The sequence below is a fragment of the Acipenser ruthenus genome, chromosome 11, assembly GCF_902713425.1.
Source record: "Acipenser ruthenus chromosome 11, fAciRut3.2 maternal haplotype, whole genome shotgun sequence".
NCBI lineage: Eukaryota > Metazoa > Chordata > Actinopteri > Acipenseriformes > Acipenseridae > Acipenser > Acipenser ruthenus.
In genome coordinates, this window is record NC_081199.1 from 35,012,192 (window position 1) to 35,034,653 (window position 22,462).

The 22,462-nt window shown below is 35.5% G+C and overlaps 2 protein-coding genes across 6 annotated transcripts in view; one reads left to right on the forward strand and one right to left on the reverse strand.

Annotated features, from left to right (window-relative positions):
* LOC117426995 (myosin light chain kinase, smooth muscle-like) overlaps positions 1-17,071 on the reverse strand; it is an 81,921-nt gene extending 64,850 nt beyond the window's left edge. Inside the window, exons 1-2 of one of the 4 annotated variants that reach the window (XM_059033810.1) lie at positions 11,706-11,995; positions 3,931-4,055 (exon numbers count right to left, since the gene is read on the reverse strand). Coding sequence is in view for 1 of the 4 variants with exons in the window: in XM_059033809.1 (XP_058889792.1) it covers positions 16,947-17,025 (79 nt within the window). In the remaining 3 variants the exon portion in view is untranslated. Of the gene's footprint in view, positions 1-3,930; positions 4,064-11,705; positions 11,996-16,946 lie in introns of those variants that run through there. The other 3 variants (XM_034045298.3, XM_059033809.1, XM_059033811.1) reach the window with 3 other exon arrangements.
* A 560-nt stretch (positions 17,072-17,631) lies between these two features.
* LOC117426681 (CD63 antigen-like) lies at positions 17,632-22,229 on the forward strand. Of its 2 annotated transcripts, none has more exons than XM_059033814.1 (7): positions 17,632-18,077; positions 19,487-19,675; positions 19,949-20,038; positions 20,445-20,540; positions 20,801-20,944; positions 21,565-21,648; positions 21,885-22,229. In XM_059033814.1, exons 1-7 carry the CDS (start codon positions 18,009-18,011, stop codon positions 21,948-21,950), a joined length of 738 nt encoding a protein of 245 aa, XP_058889797.1. In that variant the 5' UTR covers positions 17,632-18,008; the 3' UTR covers positions 21,951-22,229. The 2 variants fall into 2 exon arrangements, with proteins under 2 accessions (XP_058889797.1, XP_058889798.1); XM_059033815.1 differs by having other exon boundaries at positions 17,667-18,077; positions 19,964-20,038.
* The last annotated feature ends 233 nt before the right edge of the window (positions 22,230-22,462 follow it).

Here is a 22,462-nt window from a genome sequence, read left to right on the forward strand (position 1 = left end):
ATTTAAATCAAGGGAAGTAATGTTAAAACTCTACAATGCATTAGTAAGACCTCACCTAGAATATTGTGTTCAGTTCTGGTCACCTCGTTACAAAAAGGATATTGTTGCTCTAGAAAGAGTGCAGAGAAGAGCAACCAGAATTATCCCAGGTTTAAAAGGCATGTCGGATGCAGACAGACTAAAAGAATTGAATCTATTCAGTCTTGAACAAAGAAGACTACGCGACGATCTGATTCAAACATTCAAAATCCTAAAAGGTATAGACAATGTCAACCCGGGGGACTTCTTTGACTTGAAAAAAGAAAAAAGGACCAGGGGTCATAAATGGAGATTAGATAAAGGGGCATTCAGAACAGAAAATAGGAGGCCCTTTTTTACAGAGAATTGTGAGGGTCTGGAACCAACTCCCCAGTAATGTTGTTAAAGCTGACACCCTGGGATCCTTCAAGAAGCTGCTTGATGAGATTCTGGGATCAATAAGCTACTAACAGCCAAACGAGCAAGATGGGCTGAATGGCCTCCTCTCGTTTGTAAACTTTCTTATGTTTTTCTTATGTTCTTATGTTCTTATATGAGATGTTTAATAAACAATGTCACTGAAAAATGCACTGACTAATGTGCAAAAACAAATTGCTATCTGCAAGTGGGTGCAACGGAAGTGGCCTTAAATTTCAATGTAAGGTTTTCCTCAGAAACACAAAGAGCCATTGCTACCAGCTTTTTTGAGTGCACTCTAACAGTATATATATATATATATATATATATATATATATATATATATATATATATATATATATTGTAAGACAGCAGGGAGGGGGTTAATTTCCTCCCTGCAGAAAAAAATGTGAAAATGCACTTGCACCTGGACGGCAATTGTAAATTAGTACCAGGTGCAGGGTATAAGAGAAGAACAGTTACTTAGTTCGAGGCTGCTGAGTAGAAGGAGGCAGAAGAGGTGCTCTGCTTCCGAGCAGACGAGAAAAAGGTGGATGCAGTTTAAACCGGTGAGGTTTTGTTTTGTTGTTCTGTGTTTGGTGGGGAAACGGCTTAGCCGTCCCACTTATAGTCAGGGTGTTCCGGAGAGTTTAGTTAGTGCTCGTAAAGAGCTAGGTGTTTGTTTTGTGTTTGTTTCATTTTGTGAATTAAAAATAGCGCGTCAGCGCATAAAAATCCATTCCTGTGTGTGTTGGGTCAGTTTTTAAAGGGGCAACGAACCCGAGTGGAAGCAGCTCGGTTACAATATATATATATATATATATATATATATATATATATATATATATATAATCTACTGCTGTGTAAAATGTTGCATTTTTCTACTTTGATGCATTATGAGCATCAACAATTTACTCAATGCCTCCACTAGTGTTTTCTACTATTATAACAAACTTGACTTGCATAATATTGAGTGAAATAGCTTGCATCATTCGATTTTCAAGGTGTGGCATCCGAAGCACTTTGCCACAACCCATATCAAGAGTATGGAATGAAACACCCACACAGAGTAAATTTCAATGGTGATTATCAAAAACTTTTCTTTTAACGCAAGAGACAAAATATGGGCCGCCCAAACAAGATTCCAACAAAACAATACCAGTCACACATGGCACTAGGTGGATTATGAACTTGCTTAAAAATAGAAATGACTGATTATAGATGTTTTGTTATGACCCACCCTTAAAAATGTTTTGCTTGAACTCTCTTATTACTATTGACAAAACAAATAATCTACAGGAGGTGAACCCTCCCTCCAGCAACTTTAACGAACTTCCTAATAACTTCTGTCACATTTCAATCGGTTTGTAAAACTCAGCAGTTCAATATATAAAAAATCTGCAACCCTGGTAGTATAAATAACTGATTGTGCCCCATTCAACCTACCTGCCTACATGTTTTGTTTTTTCTTGTCGATTGAGACTTAACCCCGGCAAGACTACAGGGGTCGCTGGTGAGCAGTGAGCCGAGAACACCCTGCCCGACCTAACCCATACTCCCCCCTGGTGTGTCATGAATACATTCCAGTACAGGTCAAGAAAATTCTGGTCTGGTAAATTCCCTCCTCCCTAATTCTCAAAAGCAAGGCTTCAATTCTCCAATTCCTGTACACAAGGCCAGGATTTATCAAGATGTAGCATCTTAGTGGAACTTTCCTGGTCAAATATCTTCTGAAAATACTAAGCATTCCAAGGATGAATGGGAAGGAAATATATTTCTTTTACCAGGGGTATTTCAGATGATCTTCATTAACTTGCTAACTATTCTCTTCTTAACACGGCAAAACACACCAATGTGCGTTCGCAAATTAGTATGCTCATTGATCTATTAATAGCTACTGTGTGGGTGTTTGGGGGCACACGATTTGTTATAATAGCCTGTAACTGTGTCTGTTTGGTTCTGTCACCATTATGAAACTCTATACAAATGTTCAGATATTCAGAGGTTATAAGCCTCACAAGTTTCATAGAAACAAATAAACGCCCAAATATCCAAATAAGAAAATGTATAAAAGACAGCTTGGGCACTCATTTGTGACTCCTTACATCAGTGCGAGTTCGGTCAGTCCACAATTTTAACGTTCAAATAACGTTTTCTTGATATGAGGAATGTGTATGTGTCGGGGGGGGGGGGGGGGGGGGGGGGGGGCGTCTGTGTGTGTGTATTCTGTAGGTTTGTTATAGAATAGTACCCATTTCCTGCAAGCACATACAATAATTACATCTTAACTGACTCCCTCATGGAAAGACCCAAACAGTTCTTAAAAGGGATAAGTTGACCATACTTGCTTTTATACTTTTTAAAAAAAAGAGTAAATGTGAAGCTTTCTTTGAGGCGTCCATTCTCTGTTATCCTTGAATGTTATGATTTTAAAAAGTGCATGCGTTCATCAGTTTATTTCAGCAAACAGAATAGAACATGAAAGCTTTAGACATTATCCACAGAGTTTCATAAATTAATACATTAAAGCACATTCTGTTTTATATGAGAGCACCTGGGTATTATATCATTCGTTTCCATAGGGGTATGTAGTTCATAGTCAACCAGACACATAAATCAAGTACTGTAGTGTATGGTTATTCCAGTCTTCTACTTCAAGTAACACCTGTTTTGGACCTAGCTTTGAATTTGGCTTCCTTTCTTTGGCATTGTAGATGCTATTTCAAAGATATGTTACCTTTAGCATTTTCCTGTGAGTTAAACACTACATGCATAACTCAGTATATCTTCCACATTGAGACTTACTCTAGCTACTCTAGACTAGAAATGTATTGTCTTTCTGGCCTTAATTCAGGGTGTACAAGAAAGAGCACGTCTTGTGCATAGTAAACATACCTGCTATCTAAGACATTTCAGAAATCTCTTAATAGCTGAAAGTATATAAGCTAAAAAGACTTTCCAGTTTTATACAAGATGCTCAGATAATTCTGATAGGAAATTTGATTTGCAGCTCCCAATAGTTGCTTTTCAATCTCACAAAACAATCTTTAAATGATTATCTTTTATGGGAAAGTTGCAGTATCAGACTTTCCTCAGACCTAAGCCAAAACAATAGAAGATAAGGAAGACAAGTGGCTACACAAATTTAAATTAAAAAACTAAAACCAATTTTTCTTGCAGAAAGGGCTAGGTAAATTAATGCTGTAAGCAGTTTCTTGCAAACTGTACACTGTTCTTTGTTGTTATTATTCCTCGAATTTAAAATGATTAATTCTCCAGTATTGCTTACTAAAGAAAGCCTAATGCTCACTCACTGACTTAAATGTTCCTTTAAAAAAACAGTAATAACACAGTCCAATAACACTGGTTAATATTTCACTGTAAGACTTTACCTTTCTAAAACACAAAAATAACAAAACTTTTTGCTACAATACAACAGGAAAGTTTAAGCTTCCTACAACATATTAGCACACAGTGGATAGTTTATGGACTCACCTAGGTCCCCTTTGAGGTCTCACAATGCAGTGAAAGAGCAGAGAATGCCAACTCCAGGCAATTCAAGTGGAACCTGTTTCTGTTTAGTATTCAGAAAGCTTGATGCTTTGAGGGGGTTAAACCAGCTGTTGGCCTCAAAAACAATACAGAGATAGCATCAATTAACTTTTCCTTTTCATAATATTGAACATTAAGATCAGTTAACCAGCAGTAAAGCACTTGCATGTAAACATAATGGATTATCTAATCTGAGTTAAGTACTAATATTTCACAAGTGGGCTCTTCCTTCAGCTGTTCCAAGTTCTGATAATGTATTTGTTTATATTTCATTAATTGACGAAGATAATTATATATGTTGTATATGGTTATATATTGCAATATTACCGGTAGTTTCATTTTGGATTTTACCAGTAAACAACAGAGATTGCTATAATGTGTGGTCAAAAGTAGATTAGCTTCCTTTCTGAAAAACTGGATTGGAATTATGTATTTACACAAAATGGAAGAATGGTCTAATAATGGAAACATGTACTGGCAAATTCCAGAATTACATTTTGATATTCTGTGTAGTTTATAGATATTGTATTAACACCATATGTTATAAAATTAGTAATGAATTACTGGCTTTAATGTGTAGGCCTATGAAGTTAAAATCAAAGCACTACCAGGACCTTATGTATGCAATATGGAAGAGCACAAACCCTGAAAGAAAACATTTGTCTAGTTTTAGAAAATACCCATGTAAAAACACTTGATTTGCTGTACTATTCTACATCTTTTTCAACGACAAACAGATTACAGTATCAGGTACTAGCAAGCTGGAGCAACCTTTCTTCAATACAATAAAATGGTGACCAGTGACTAAAAAGATGTACGACGATGGACTGAAAAACTTAATTAGCACTCCTTAAACATCAATATTTTAACCAAAGATTTTAAATAAATAAATAAATACATAAATCATTTAGAGAACTGAACGAACTGAACGAACACCTCTTCAGATGTACTGAACTGTATTAGGACAGCAAAGACAGGAATGAATGCAAAGCAAAAATCAGCTGCACTTTATTATTTGGGGACAGCCTGTTGCCATGGTAACATAAATAAATGAAATTCACACCAGATAGAAGAACCTAACAAACAGGGAATAAAAGGTGTACCAGTTTCATCCAAGAATGTGTAAACCTCATTGTGATGGGGTGCAGCCTATTTTGTGGTGGTTTTGTGTTTTTGTATTGTTTAGAGTGGATATGAGTGAGTTTGGGGTGTGGTCCAGTGAATTTGTGTGAGGAATGTGTGGAATGTGCCTGGGCTAATGAGGTGCGAATTGCCCAATTAGCCCAGGCACCTGTATAAAAGGGAGTGGTTGGGTATTATTATTATTTACTTCTTAGCAGACGCCCTTATCCAGGGCGACTTACAATTGTTACAAGATATCATATTATTTTTACATACAATTACCCATTTATACAGTTGGGTTTTTACTGGAGCAATATAGGTAAAGTACCTTGCTCAAGGGTACAACAGCAGTGTCCTCGACCGGGGATTGAACCCACGACCCTCCAGGCAAGAGCCCAGAGCCCTAACCACTACTCCACACTGCTGCCCATGTTAGAGGGTGAGTGTTTGGAACAGTGAAAAGACGTGTGTGAGAGAGTGAGTGATTGTTTCTGTATAGCTTATGTTTAAAGCCTGATTTTGTGTTCATCTTTTTTGGTTGGCCACCGTGCCTTTTTATTTGTGTTTTGTCAATTAAAATATTTTGGTTTCACTGCATTTTCTGTCTCTGAGTCTTCCCTCTGCTGCTATCCTGCCACACTCATCCATTTCAGATGGCTGTCAGTAACGAAACAATCGATAGCTCCTCATCAGGAGATCATGTTGTCTATTGAAAATCTTTAAATGGGTTATTCATCTGCCCCTAAACCATTGGTTCAACAATATCACTATGGAGACTGGTTTAAATATAAGTGTGCAGTTTAAGTTGCTGTCCCTTTATTCCCATTATGTTTTGAGTCTTTATTGCAGCTGGTCAGTGAGGTGTGAATTATTAAGTTGGAGGCATTAGGATAGTCTTGCAGTATAGCTTAGAAAATTATGGGGAAATTATGGGGAAATGCTTTAGTCTTACTGAATAATCACAATCCTAATTGTGTACTATGATTATTAAAATACAACACATTCTTGTTTTGTAGACTATATATATATATATATTCTTGAAAACGTACTGCCTTCATCAGGCTTCCAGATCACATAGGGGTTGACTTGTCTTCAGAATACAAAAAACACTGCCACAATTCAGTCCTTTGACATAACATTACCTGCCTTGTTTATACAGAATACGTTGTGATGCTTTGATTTTGCAGTTGCACAGTTAAAATAAAGACTTTAATCAAGTGTTGGCCATTGAAACATCTGGGACCCATTTACTACACTCAATGCAATGTAAAAACAGTTTAATTAGACTTACAGTAGAATGTCACGAGGCACTAAAACCACGGATGCTGCTCATCAAACATTTAGATGGTATAGGGTGCTATTTATGGCCAAAACTAAACTGATTTGCTTTAAATTAAAAATTATTTTGGCCAAACTAATAAATGTAAATCCATTCCACAATTGTAACACTAAATTTAGTTTTATAAAGTCTCATACCCAAAATCAACCTAGTGAAAAGTTTACAGAATGTTTAATGGAATATTATGTAACCCAATGTTAGTACATGTAGTAGAATTTCACTTTATAGTTAAACAGCCTAGTTAGTTTAAAATGTTTGATGTTTAATTCCCAACCATTCAAGGCCAGAATCATCTTCAAAAAATTTTTTAATTGATTAAACAATGCCTGACACTTTGCACCTGCGTTGTGTTAGTTTAGTTATTGTTGTACAAACAAAGAAAGCTGTGTTGTGTTGCAAAGGGGTCATTTAATTGCAAAGGAATGTAGCAACATCACTGCTATGTCATTAAAATGGCAGGCCTTCGTATTCACAGGTTAACCTTGTCTAAACCCTGATTTGTAGCCCAGTAAAAATGCTAATGACTTATCCTACCTGTGACAAAGTCAATGTAATTAGAATTCAACCTGTATAACACACTGTGATTTATTCTTTCTCTATAGTATTTCTATTACATGCCACTCATGATGGATCACACAAGGAGGGGGCTGAAATATGTACATCAGAACACAATCACTGGTGGGATCTTGAATATCCCAAAGCAATTCTTCCTACATGTATTTCCATGCTATCCTCTTAATTACACACCCACTGATGATATGCAGACAACACAAATTAAAAGACAATGCAAACAGTTATGACTGTTCCATTAAGTTCATATTATGAATATGCAAGTAATAAGTACCAGATGTTTGAATTCAAATGAACTGGGGTATAAAATAAACTGGCAATTTCAGAGGTTGTTTTTTTTTTTGGTTTTTTTTGGTTTTTTTTTACCAGGAGAGCTTCTTCTGCAAAGAGCCAGGGAAAATATCACATTTAAAACATTTCTAAACAATATGTGAGGTCTGATAAAAGGAAGAATTACCAGTAATACACATGTGCAATATTCATGACCAATATATGGAGTCTAATGAAAGAATAGGAATGATATTTGGTGATGTAGCTGAAAATTTTAAATATCATGTTCAAATGTTTTAAAAAAAATGTTTTCCACATTTCTTGATATTTACAAAGTACTGTAGGAATTCCTTAACATTGTAATATCAGATAGGGAGGGAGGAAAGTGCTGTGTTTGAGACTTCATAACAGTTACACCTGACACTTCCTAACTCCCCAGAAATGAAATAGCTTTAGATACTGAAGTAATTATAGAGCCAAAATATCATATTCTCAATTGTAAAGCTTTATGCAATCTTTAAACTAACAGTGAAACTTATGACTGGCATGACAGCATTTTCAGAGATATGGTAGTTAATAGAAACCATTGTATTTTAATTAGTACTTGTACTATGTGCTGTCTATACATGGAGTTACCCACGCATGGAGTTACTCTGTGTTGTTACTGATAACAGAAACTACTGTTACACTGTGTGTGCAATCCTTATCCTCAAAGGTTGCTATACAAGTAGAAATTGTTTGTTTGGTCAAGGTCAGCAGACTATATTAAGTGTTTTCTATTACAGTATACTATATATTTTTACTAGAAGTGTAGATTGTTTTTTTTTTTTAAGGAATTACCAAAAATTGTTCATCTATTTGAATTTATAATTCAGTGTTGAAAGTTCAATGAATTTTAGCAATAACTTCATATATTTTAAAAGCAAATGAACTGTAGAACAGCTAGCACTGTGGTGTGCCCTTGTGCAGATTTAACAGTATATCTGTCAATATGGACATGATGCTTACTGTACAATAGGAACCCAAATTGGATTACGCCAAGAACACAAAGTGAAACAGTGAATAGCATGTATGCAAAATCCTATAGCCAGTACTGGGTTGGTATCTGGTTCAAGAGGACATTGATCTAGTTGTTGTAAACCTTTGCAGTTTGTTTTTAATAGGCCAGCTGGGTTCAGTAAGAAACTAATAAACAAGTTTTGATTTGATTCTTCCAGGTCATTGAAGCTTTACCGGCAGTGGCTGGAATTTAAAGCAACAGAAAAAAGAAAGCTGTTTTTTGTGTTAAAGTTACCAGACAGCTTTCAGATATTAGGTTATGTATATGTCTGTTTCCATAACATCTTTTACTATGATTACTGTGCCAGTATTGTGTAACGGCATAACATGCTAATATACCATACAAATATTAGAATAACCAAGGCTCAAGTTACCATGAATTTGAATATGGTGCCAGTAAAATCATCATTATCTGCCCTCCAGGGAAGAGGTACAGATAATAGCTTCATTTCCTCCATTCACATTTTATTAGGAAAAACCAGGCACAGCTGAAATTGAAAAGGCAATTCAATTTGTATGGGATGGAGGCTAATTTGGCTCATCCACCCTGCTGTGTGGCCTGCTGATATAACTCTAAGTTATAACGCAAGTTTAACATTATTGACACGCTACTTCTCATTTACAGTGGAAATTGGAAGGTTGTTGAACTACATTAACAACATCAAATGGTGGAAAAAAAGATTATACAGCACAATAAATTACTTTTATAGCAAACACAGCCTTAGCGATTAAACAGTATGGCCTGTTTTTTAACTTACCAAACACTGCCAATAATGATTCTAACCATTAATTGCATTTGATTGGAAAAAAAAAAAAAAAAACCTGAGCAACTGTAAAAACATCATCATTAATTTTATATAACCCTGACTGCAACTTTTTAAAAGTGATTTTCACGAAATGAACATTACACAAATCACTACTGGTATTGTAGAAATTCGAAATGAGTTGGGTCAGTATAAATCTCTGCTAAATTTTAGATGCCAAAATCACACCACTGAATACATTGATGGGTGCTGATTCAACATAGTTGTGAAGAGTTTGGGAAAAAAAAACAACACACTGAGGTCTGACACACTGCAGTGAAACTGAGCAATGTTCAGGGCCGTTTTAAGAAATGGATGCCAGCAAAGCAGCTGTCTGCCAGCACACAGCTGGAAGAAAGAGATTATTTAATTTTTTTGTTACTAGTGAGTGCTACCAGTTAAACCATCTTTATTTACTTGCATTTAGAACAACTGCTAACAAATGATTTTAATGTGAGCTGAATTAAGTGCAATTCATTTTTTTTTTTTTTTTTTTTTTTAAATAAAGATTCCTAAAGATAATTACAATACCGGTACACAAAACAAAAAGTGTACTTGCTTTTCTTCCTTTATACTGATAAATATAAGATAGTAAGATTGGTTTGATTCACCTTTTATGATAAAAAAGAAAAAAAAAACTAAATACATTCCTCTGAGGAACTTCCACATGTGCACACACACACACACACACACACACACACACACACACACACACACACTTTACTGTAAGTCATGAATCCTAGTCTCATAAAGCCTACTATTGAGCAACGGGGGAATTTACTTAGTTTACATTCCCAAACAGGTCAAGGAAAATTCTGACTTGAATAAATCCCCCAGACCAGGATGGGCATCCCTGTAAAGCAGACCTACTGTAGCAAGTACTGTAGCAAGTACAGTGTAACAGAGAATAAGCCTTCCATAGGAAGGGTGATTTGAATTGGTCACATGGAAGCTCTACAGTGACAAACTAAAGAAGCTCAGGTGTGACCCACTAAGATCACAGTTACATTGAAAAGCTGGAAATGTTTTGCAGATCATAGCGGTTATTATGGTCCTTGCCTTTAAATTAGCTAAACCAATTACAATAACATTTACACGAAACAGAAAATGTACAAAGCAACTCGCTTTCTCCTGTGGTGTAATCCATAATGGGTGGGCTTTTTTGTATGATATGGACTAATTGGGTATATGAACCAAATGTCCAGGAATTATGACTGTCTGCAGAACTCCAGACTTTGCCCCACTACTGCAGAAGTCTTTAATGGATGGCTGCTATATCCTATTGTACCCCTGGGACACACAATGTAGCAGAAGGCTGAAGACATGAATAGTTCTCAAATATAATATAGATTATATAATATTATACAGACAGCTCCTCAAACTACTACATAAAAGGCTAAACTTATTTTGGTCAATTGAAAGTTAATACATACTGATCTCACTGATATACAGTATAATACATACATTAATGTACAATTTTGTTTTTATTCATTTAATCACAATTGTCTTACAAAACCACCATTTCAGAGCTCTTGTCATTCATAATTACACACTTGCCAGTTCAAGGCAGATGGCAATAATCTCTACTGTCCACCCACAGCCCCTGCAGAGACAGTCATCATAAACTTGGACCTCAGGACAAGTTTACCACAGTATATTTGCATCCTATTTTTTGAAGTTTCCCATTTTTAAACCCTGCTTAAAATGCATTTTCTGTTCTTTACTGTGATTTTTATAATGCGTGTCTGTATTTTATTACATTTTACTTCGCACTCACTTTGTTTTCAATATACTTAAGCTTGTATGACATATGGCAGGTTTGAATCAGTCTATTAAAATAAGTTGTTTAGACACAGTGTGCATGCACATAAAATTTATGTTGTACACAGTAGCAGCCGTAAGATGTGCTGTCAGTCAGTTAAACGCATATTAAATTCTGAACGTTACTGTAATGAAAAGTTACTACAACAATCTACTTAGGAACTGTTTGGCAAATACTTGCTATGACATACGGCTCATTATTGCATACAAGCCGTTTGTTCATTTAGTTTAGATAACTCGTAAATGTATTAAGTAGCAGAGGCGTTTTAATTTAGTCAACATGTATCAACTCGATGTCTTCACAGATGTATATCTGCTCTAAACTCCAGACGTTTTTATTGAAAAAAAGACAAACAAAAAAAGTGTTGCATTCAATTAAAAATGGTTCGAATGAAACTGAAAGAACCTAGAATATCACGGTAAAAAAGTGCTCTTTGTTGTATTAAATACTGCATAAAATGCATGATAAATAAAGTATTTTATCAGAGACGTGTATATTATACTGTATATTGGCTTTGTTACTAGTCAAACTGCAACGCATCATGTCAATTAGTGCACCCGTCATCTGTAATCTGAATGCTGCTCGTATTGGGACGATCTGTCCAATTTTCAGATTGTCTAGGATTATGCTTCTCCTTGATTGTAAATGTTAGTACATTTTAATAAATACAATTACGTCCCATGGATCTATTATAAAACATTTACGAGACACAATAAAGTTTTATTAAACTTACCCAAAACTGAGAGTGCACACGCTGTTCTGCAAAAGTCCTGAGTTTTTCAGCTACTGCAGCAGTTTCTCTGGTCATAAACTGCGCTTCACTCTAAAACCGTACAGCCCAAGAAAGAAAAAAAAGGGGATCTTTTGCCCCCACTACAGAAAAATGCACGTTTTCGTGTTTGCGTTACCATCGACCTTATTAGGAAATGTTTTGATCTTTATTTATTTATTTATTTTGCTGTTGTTTCAAAGCTGGCTGGCGTGAAACTATTTTGACAACAAACGTTTGTGACCTGTCAGAGCTGGGGAGGCGAGAGCCAAGTGAAGGAGGAAGTTTGGAGGTTTGCAGGCATCCCACTGTGTAACAGTGCAGGGTACTGGATAAAAAATAATAATAATACAAATTTTTAAAAAAAAACTGTTAACCAGATTACATAAAAAAAAATTAAAAAAAACAGAATTCATTTTTTATATGTATGTTTTCTTTTGTGTGTGTTTTGTTAGTTTGATTTTTATTGTATTGAGGTAAACCCTTCTGTATACTCTAACCTCCGTAAACGGGTACAGTTTTGCAAAGGGTAGTATGGTATAGTTATTACTGCAATTACCATTTGAAGCCAAGGGCACCCAGGGAAAATGTATGACAACTGTCTGACCAAATAAAAAAAAAAAAACATTAAATTATGTGGAAAGAGCCACGGCAAATAAGAATAAATGAAACTGCTTCCGATTACTGTACAAATATAGCAGGCATGTTGTACTCTTGTAATGAAAAATGTAAACTTCACCAGCTTTACACAATCACTCAGTTGTTAGCATTCACAGACAATAGAAGCTGATTCTCCATCCGTCCCCCAATATTAATGCAATATTTAACCAGCAAACTGATACATTCCCAGGAAATGTTATATAAAATAAAAATTATATAATAAGGTTTTAGCATAGCCTTCAGAAGTTGCTCAGGCGTACTGTGTGAGAGGCCCACGAGCTTTAATTTGTTTAATGTTTTTGTATTAGCAGGCCCTTCATGACTTGGACATGTCAAACAGAATGGAATTTAGTTAGCTGGCACTAGTAAACTCCCAGTCCTCTGATCTTAATCAGAACTGAGCACCTGGCTGGAACAACCAGAAGTCTGAACCCAGTGACTATCGGGCATGGAGTTAAACAAGACATAACACAAGCCCTTAAGCAAAAGAAGCATGGCTCAAACTTCCATTTTCAGAAATACAATAACAACTTTTGAGGGTTTATTTGTGCTTATATTATATAAATATAATAATAAAACTACAGAGAATAGATTCTTTAAAAAAATGGTTTTCATGGTGGACAGTGCATGAATTGGCTTATCATAATCATAAAACATTTTTTTAAATAAATAAGAATGTAAACTTTGTGAATAGAGCCCAATACCAACAACACATTGGAACAACATAAATCTGGCCTTCTGTTGTTATCATGACTGTGTCGTGAAGACAAAGACTGTGCTGGCTTTTGTCTTGACACCAAGACACAGATGAATCTAGCTTGATGTGGGCAAGCCACAGCATGCCCAAGTCTGACTTTAATCTTGGCTCAGGAAAGACTTCAAACTTCAGATCTCTTTTTTATATGAATATATTTAAATGGTTTTAAATGAGGTATAATCAAGTTTTTTCATCAAAATGTAATTTATGAAATGTATTATATTCTTTAAAGCAGATTATAGCCAAAATAAATAAAAAAAATCTTTCTTCAGAGGCAAGATACTGTAGAACAGCAGTACACCATATGGTTTGGTCATTTTGTCTGTAATATGGGATTTGAGTCGCGTCTGGATGATTAAAACACCTGCCAAATCTCCTGGCTGTCATTAAATCCAACATAATGTATTTGTTGGCTTGTAGCAGCACATAAATCCAGGCTTGTCAATGCTAACTGATGGTTGAATACAATTTAGAGAAGGTTAAGAAAATGTAAGGCTGTTGATGTGCTGTATGGTTGTATAGTACAATGCAATCCAAATGAAAGTATTCCATTTATTACACAATACAACTTTTAAGTTTGTAACTGTCTCTCATCAGTTTGCAGTTTGTCTGAAATGCTATATATATATATATATATATATATATATATATATATATATATATATATATATATTGTACATAGCAGCTGTACATAGCAACTCTATTTAACCTTTCCCACTCATTATTCTGTTCCACAGTTAATTGTGTCGATGTTATTATTAACCAAGAACACATAAGTTACTTAAAGATGTTTTTTTCAGTTTTGAAATTCAATAAAGCTGTTATTGACTGCTGACTTCATTGACAATGTGGATATCAAGCTGTTATTTAATTTGTTGTACTACTGTAGATTGTGAATTGAAATACATTCCTGTGGAGAAAAATACCTTAAATTAAACAAATCAGTGTAAAATGAAAATATGTTTTTTCCGCCTTTAAAAAAGGAGTACATTACAGTATGAAGTGAAATGTTTCAGGTCACAGTCTCCAATAAATTCTACTTAATAGCAACCAAGTCTGATAAAAAAAAGGAAGAGGTAAATTACCACGCACAATATTCGCAATCCCCAGACAGTAGTTTAAAGGCATACTGGTACTAAAAAGGTTTCTATTCATACGAAGCACACTTTGGGATTTAACAAACTTGACAACCTAACAAGACTGTGTGCTGCTCCCCTAATACACCATCAGTGTAAGTAGACAGTAGACAACAGCAGATCATTGCGGCTGAAGAAAGAAAATAGCCATATATACAGTACAGATAGACACATAAAACACCTATATAATCTGGAGATCAGGAAACCATAGGACATATTTTTCGTTCTGCAAATGAACTGCTTTAGGAGGTGAAACCCACAAATATTCTCCAATCCACGCACAAGCTCTTTCTTAGGTGTGACAGTGTGTATTCAATATACAACAACAGCCCCCTCTGCTGGTTGAAGAGAAACCGCTGACGTTTGTTTTAAATCATTTGTAGATGTAAAAAGAAAAAATATGGGAAGCATTGACTTGAACTGTAAATGTAACTTAAATCAGCAAGTCATTTGGAGTTCTTTCTAACCGACTCATTGGCAATTGGATTTGTATTTAGTATTGAAAATACTGTTTGCTTTTAGAAGTAAATAACATTTTGTGTAACATAAAAAATACATTGAACCAATAAAGAATGCATCTGGTCTAACTTTTGTTAAACATTTTGTTTCTATATATACACACACAGATCAGTTGTTTCCTTGTCTGGTCTTTTATTTAAAGGAGTTTTCCAAACAGTGTTTTTTTGCAGACTTTCCAAACAGACAACTGTATTGAGTTAGTTGCATAAACAGAAAAGATCTTTGTGGCCCAGGATTCTGTCCATAAAAGGAAAAGTCTAATAAAAAGAAGAGATCTGAAGGAAATAAGAGAATTTCAAGTGGGCCAAAATTCCAAGTTTCATTTCAGGTCCAAAAGAATGCCTTTTTGATCAACCATGCAGTATTTAAAAATGGTTGATAAATATGTTATCTTTATAGATTTGTTTTTCTCAGCATATGGTCAAGTTTACTTGTACAATTTGGCAAAAACACTCATGGTTATTACATTTTTCCAAAGGGCTTTTAAAAAAAAATGTAAGTAGGTTACTGAAACTGGGGCTGTCAGGATATTACAGGGATAGGTAAGACCACCACTGCTACGGCATATTGAAGCTCACCCACTATTTCAAGGTACTGACAAAATTACTCAGTAGCCCTGAGTGTGACTGCTTCTTTTAAAACAAAAAGAGACACCCTCTACACAACGTGTTACATTTAACAACTACAAAGACATTCACTTCAGTACCTGTAGAGTCCCAGAAGGTCATGGAAACATGTCAATAATACGAAAAGAACATACCGAAAAAACTTTATTGACTGTCAATAGCCCCCATTTGCATAGAGTCAGCATAGAATATTTGACCAGTTGAATATTTTGTTTCCAGGCAGCACTTGCACACAGCTGAAGTGAGATGTTTACTTTGTAAGTTCATGTGCATGCAGATAGTATCAAAACAGACTAACTTTGAAATCTCTGGTATTTGACAAGAGATTTGATCAAATCTTTCTTTTGACTCAAATGAAAAAGTAATGAGTTCTACATCTGATAACCTGGTAATCTGATTTGCAAGGTTGGTATTTTATGATCAAAAAAGAAAAAGAAAATGACAGCTGCTGAAACAGGTTTCACATTTAAATAAGATAGTGTTTTCACATTTTTGCATATATTAAAAAAGAAAACTTGATTAGGCTTGTTTTATAACTTGGATTTCAAATGTTGGCTTTACTGCTGTAGATGAAAATGAAGAAAACATGTCGCTCAAAACTACAGTTCTGAATTTGCTCTGCTGACTTCAGAGCATGATGAAGGCACCAAGCATATTGATGGGAAATGGGTGTGCCCTACACTGGCATTGGTACAGGCCATGTGGTGACTGGCTTGCAATGTGGTCTTGGTTCCAACAAAGAGGAATGGCACTCCAACTCACCACCAGCTTGTTGTGTGGAGAACAAATGTGTCTCCTAAGACTGTCCCACACGAGTTTTTGGGGGAGTTTCAGAGATTGGGGTGACAGAACTGACAGCTGGCTAAAGTACTTGATTGCTGTAAACACATATCTGACCAAAATACTTGTTCACATGCTTTAAGACAGCCAATAAACAGTCATAAAACTATGTGATAGCTACAAAAGGGGTAATATGGGGGCTAACTTGGCAACCTATTTGGTTTTGTTTTTTGCAACAGGAATTGCTACACCAACATGAATACAATTAGAAATACAATCTTTATATGGCTAATCCTGTTACTCTAACTTGGCTGTTTTATTCAGATTTGACTTCTTCTTCCTTTATCCATCAGCTTTTATAACTCCCAGTAGCCATTATGGTAATAAACATTAAATTAAAAGCATGAACCTTTTCACTCCTAAAGTAGCAACAGTAACATTTTGTTTTGCATATTGTGTTCACATTGGAATACCCAAGTTTACCCATAAAGTCTTGTATAGAGTCATCATTGCTCTCGTTCTGAATTGAACATCCACTTGTCATGAATCATTACATTGCACATTGTATATAATACAAACAGCTTTGCAGAGATTACTTTCATTAGCATTTTGTCTAGGAAGATGTAGTGTTCAATCTGATCATTTTACAAAGCAGAAAAGGTTGAAAAGAGAAATGGGCAAACTATACACAACTTCTTTTATGTTGAGTTATAAAGCAGGCACATACCGAGAAAATGCAGAGAAACTGAACCATGTTCATGTCGTCCACCGAGCAGTATATAAGGCTTAGAACGGTTTGTCAGCATCCCATAACTGTAGAAAGCAATGCAGCTACTAGCAAATGTTTTTATTTTTTATTTTTTAATGAGCACAAAGACATGCATCTAAATAATAGACCTCTAGGGCCTCTATTAATTTTGTATCTAATAAAAACAATATTGACTCTATTAAATTATTATACCCTGTGGAATTGGTTTAACAAAGGGCAATTGGGAGTTGTATTAGCTGTTGACAAGACTCTTAACCTCCGCTACAGCATCAATTCTCCGCTACCAATGAAGTTCATACAACTGTACGTTAATCAATGAACAATGAACATTTGGATAACATAAAACAAGAAAAACGGCGACATTTAGCATCGCAGTAACAAATATTAACTTAAAAGTAGCCTAAGTGTTTTTCACATTCCTACAAAGCCCCCCCCCCCCAAGCAAAACATTCACTCGTGGAAACACCGTTATCAAGAACACATGAATTTATGTTTTTACCCCACCCATCAAAAACATTACACCACACTTAGCCTTGTTGTTTTTTGTAGCTTTGGGTTCGCTACTTTGTTGCAACCAGTAAAGTAATCTGCTGTTCCAAAGCAGTGCTAAATCAAGGGTGCTCGGTTCCGGGGTTATTTAAACGGGTTTTTTTGAGAGGTTGTATATTTTGCATTTTACAGTTACAAATTGTGTTTCTGCGCTCTCGTGTTTCTGACCGTAACCTCACTCCATAGGTTTATTCGGACAACTTTCAACATGACCAAGTCGTGTTGATTTGAGACAAAAATACGTATTGTAATACTGTCATACCTTTTAGAAACAACTTGTCTGTATTTGATGCTAAACCATTTTCACACCTGTTAACCAATTTTGTATTAATTAATTTCATCTACTCATTTGTCGGTGTATCTAAACAAGTTTCAGCTGCGGTCAAAACGCACAGAAGTGTTTTGCTTTATAAGTAAAACAGAACGCAGGTTGCCAAATCCCGAATTGATACATCTGCGTAATCTATTACCATGAAGAAAGAAACATCCAAATTGTTGTGGATTAAATCTTCACTCCTCGCTCTAGCCTTCATTTTTGGGGTAAGTGATTAGTTTATAATGATACAGGCTAAATCGTCATTTGTTGTTGCTGTTTCGTAATGATTGTGTAGACCACGGGTTCCTAAAGTGTGGCCCACGATGCACTGTCTGCGGCCCTCGTCAGACATTAGCGTTTTCTATATTTTCTTGGAATGAAGATTTCGGCCATTGCAAGTTAATTTTCTGCTCAACATGTAGTTTTAAGTAGAACATGAAAACAAAATACACGTGCAGCCAGGGGAGGGAATTTGGTGGTTACTGTCATAAATGACCGCCGAAAAAAGTCGACTGAATAAATCCCACTCAAGCAGAAACTAGGTAAATTCCTTGAAATCCTAAGGGTTTTGTTAACATACACGCTATAATAATCACATTAAGCCCTAAAAATAACGTGCTTAATATTTGTTAACTGCCTTTTAACGCGTCTTAATATGGTGCAATACCACTCAAATGCTTGCAAATTTTGCAGATATCAAGCTTAACGCTTCATAATACTATCCTAAAATAAATCCTACTTTTGTAATTAAACTGCGCAGATAAACGGGGAGAGTCGAGTTTATTGTGATTCAGTGTTCTGGGTTTATTTTGATGACTTGGGGTGGGAAGCATGTTCTCTTTAATTTCAAAACATTTTGTATGCATTTTATTTATATTTAAAAAAAAAAAATCCCACTAGATAATTTTAAATCAAGGTAAACCTACAATAAATTAATTTTGCACATTAAGCGCTTTTTACATTACGTTAGCGTTTAACGTTAGTTGATGAAATCCACAATTTATTTTAGGATAGTATTGGCAAGTGTTAAGACTGATATTTGTTTTCCATTTAAGCACAGTAAGCATTTTAGGATGTCCCATAAACCTACACATATATGGCTGGTTTCACAGACCCTGATTAGGTAGTCCAGGACTAGTACTAATGTTAATTTTAGGTAAGGTAAACCAAGGTTAGTGCAAATCTGGGCCTGTGAAACCAGCCAATAACGTATAAATACAATGTTAAAATAAACATATTTCAGAAACCAAAAAAAGGCAGCTGAAAAGATGTTTGTATTGGGTCTATATATAAAGGTATATTATATTTATTGGTGTTTTAATTATAGGTGAATTAATAGGCCCTCCTTGAACAAAACTGAACCCCCCTGGTCTAGACATTCAAAATGTTTAGCATGGTGTGTTTCCTTTATTGTGCCATGCAGGTGATTTTTACTGTATCGTGGTACATTTTAGATTCTTGTCCCCCTAATCACTTGCATCAATACTTGCTTTCAAATGCAATCTAATATAATAATAATAAAAAATTCATTTTTAAACAGATGGATGCCATACATTAGAGGCATGTTGCACTATCAAAATAATGCAATGTGTATTTTTAAATGTTGCATATCATTGCATCTTTTTTTGCCAAGCTTTCAGGTGTTGGATTGGTCTGTGTTGGCGGGTCAGTGGCGCTGGAGTTCGTCGATGTGGCTGTGGTGGTCCGAGAGGTTACTTCTCATGCAGCTGTGGTACTTGCGATTATTGGGGGCATTGTGTTCTTAATGTCGGTCTTTGGCTGCATTGCTGTCATAGGGGAGAACAATTCAATGATTAAAGGGGTATGTATTTCTTATGCATTTTAAATACCTTGCAAGAAAGAGCCAAATCTTTATCAAGTATTCACACCCCAACTATTTCCGAAAAATAGTCCTCTGTTTACACTGATGCTTGCACTTTGTAACCCTTTGTGTTCACACATTCAGAAGTGAGTTCGTTCTGTCCTCCAATATGTGGCAGGGGCACATTCTGATTTATATTATCTACCAACATAATTTTTGGGTTCTGTACGACTGCTTTTAAGAACCAATCTCTGTATTTTATTTGAACTGCAGCTCTTTCTTCAACAGTTTACAGTTATCATGTGCATCACCTTCACTGTGGAGATAGGGGTTGGACTATTTGCCTACTTTCATAGAGGAGTAGTAAGTTAAACTTTATTTTTTATAATATATATGAAAGTTGTTTTATATGTACAGGCAAGTGCTAAATGATCACTGCCACGCCAGCATGAACTCCCTTGGAATTTCTAAGGACAGTAAATGTAAACCGGATTGAAGTTCATGCTGTGGGTGGAGGAGGCACCACAAAATCCTGACTTATTCCTGCTTTAATAACTTTTTACAAGCAACGTGCTGAATCTGTAAAATAATTGGTGTGTGGTATTTTAAACAAGAACAGTGTTGGGAGAGCAGCAGGTAAAACCAAAGCCTTAAACTAAAACACTTTAAAATCTGTTTTTGTTCACATTCTTTCTGTTCTCTTCTGGTGTCTGTATGTATGGGCATATTTTGCCTTGCTTTTTACTTTAGCACCACCTTATTTTTACAGGTCCACAGCAATATGGTGAATTTGTATTTGAAAACCCTCAGGAGATATTCCACGGAGCGTCGAATAAAAATATCAGTGGACAGATTGCAGAAGAAGGCAAGAGTTGGAAATGTCGTTTTGATTCACTTATTGCTGTTCTTTCAAAACCCCCTAATGCGGTGTTTGTTTGCAAAGCAAAACCATTGGGAAGCATAGAACAGACTTTAAACAAAATAATTGACATACTGTATTGGCATTCTGAAACTAAAATCCCCCCCCAAAATCTTTCACTTTGGGCCGTGAAACAGTGTTGTGTACAAATTCAATTAAGCCAATGTCTGTCTGAAAAATGCATGCATTTCTCTCCTTCCTCACAGTTTGAGTGTTGTGGTGCCATGGATTACACAGACTGGTTCAATACCACGGTTGGAAAAGCAGTCCCAGACAGTTGCTGCATTAAAGAGAAACCACAGTGTGGGTCCGTTGTCCAGAGCCATGCCAAAGATAACATTCATGTTCAGGCAAGCATTGTTGAATTGTAATGTGTCTTTTAATCCAGTTAGGGTTTATTTTGAAAAGTTTTTCAGTTGTGTTAACACCCAGAAGTGCTCCTACTGCAGCAGCATGGCATTACAGTGTTAATGTGGCCTGTCGGTGATATATTGATGCTGAACACCATTTATTGATACTGTGAAGTATCCCTTGGGAAATCTATACTAAATGCTGGCAATGTTTGTTTCTTTTGACGTTGTGTGGAAATCCTTTTTTTTTTTTTTTTTTAAATGGTCTTGTCATGCTATGAAGTAACTCTCTAGTGAAGCTTTCTGTAAACTTTACTGACTGATAGCCTTCCATTTTATAGGCTTATTTTTAGATGGCCATCTCCAAGATGTAACAGCAATTTTGTACCTACGTTATGGCCACACAAGTAGTTGGGTGTGTGGTTTTACTGCTGTTGTATTTAAGCAGAATAGGGGGTGTGGTACCTGACCATGTTTTTAGTGATTTACCCAAGCTAACATTTTTAAATGCTTTAAGGCAATGTCGCAGTGCCCCTATTGTAAGTACATTATAATTCATGTAAGATTTGGGTATTTTTGTGGTTCAGGAGGCAGTTAAATATATTTTAATCCATTCACAGGGATGTATTAAAAAGATGGACTCGTGGATATGGAATCACAACTTTATTATTGGAGGCGTAGGGATTGGTTTGGGTATTGCACAGGTAAGAAACCTTGGTTGTGGGTGTGGTAGGTTGTTTTTTTTTTTTTTTTTTTTTAAACTTATGATTGTAAAATATTGTAATGCAATCTGCATTTGTGCTGTAATTTTATTTAAATGCCAAAAGTTTATTTGTTTTTAGTACATGTACTATTGGGTGTGTTAGTAGTTATGGATTCAGTGTTTTATTTGCATCTATAAAACCTACTAATGCTTGTTTTTACATTTATTTGTTTTTAGGTCATCGCAATGATATTTTCCTGTCTCTTACTGCGTATTCTTCTAACAGACTATGAAGAACTGTGATCTTTTTCTTGGGTGTTCAGGTCTATTTTGCATTACATTTGTCGCCCAGTAACAGTTATTGAACAAAGTTCAGATGTTTACACACCGAAAACAAATACTGTGTTATTTAACAGTATAATCGTGTAGTGTAAATAAAACTTTTTGAAAGCTGAAATTTGATTTTTTTATGGATTTACACAGGTTTGTTGATGCTGTACATTCACCTGATATACTGTATAAATAATGCTTAAACTAAGCTGTAAATAAATATTAAGCTTGTTGATTGCACTTTGTATATTATACTTGATATGCAAAGTAGTGTTTGTCATATACACCAGTGAGTACAAACAATTTCACATTCACACTAAAGCCTTTTCTAGATCTGTGCCCTGGACAGTTTTGTTTAATATGCACATTCTTTTAACCAATGTGTTAGCATGTGAATTTGAGCAAGTTGTCTGTGCGCAAGATCTCAGCCAACTACAGGAAGTTGTACTGTTACAATCTTTATTTGTTCTGTACAGTAAGTCCCA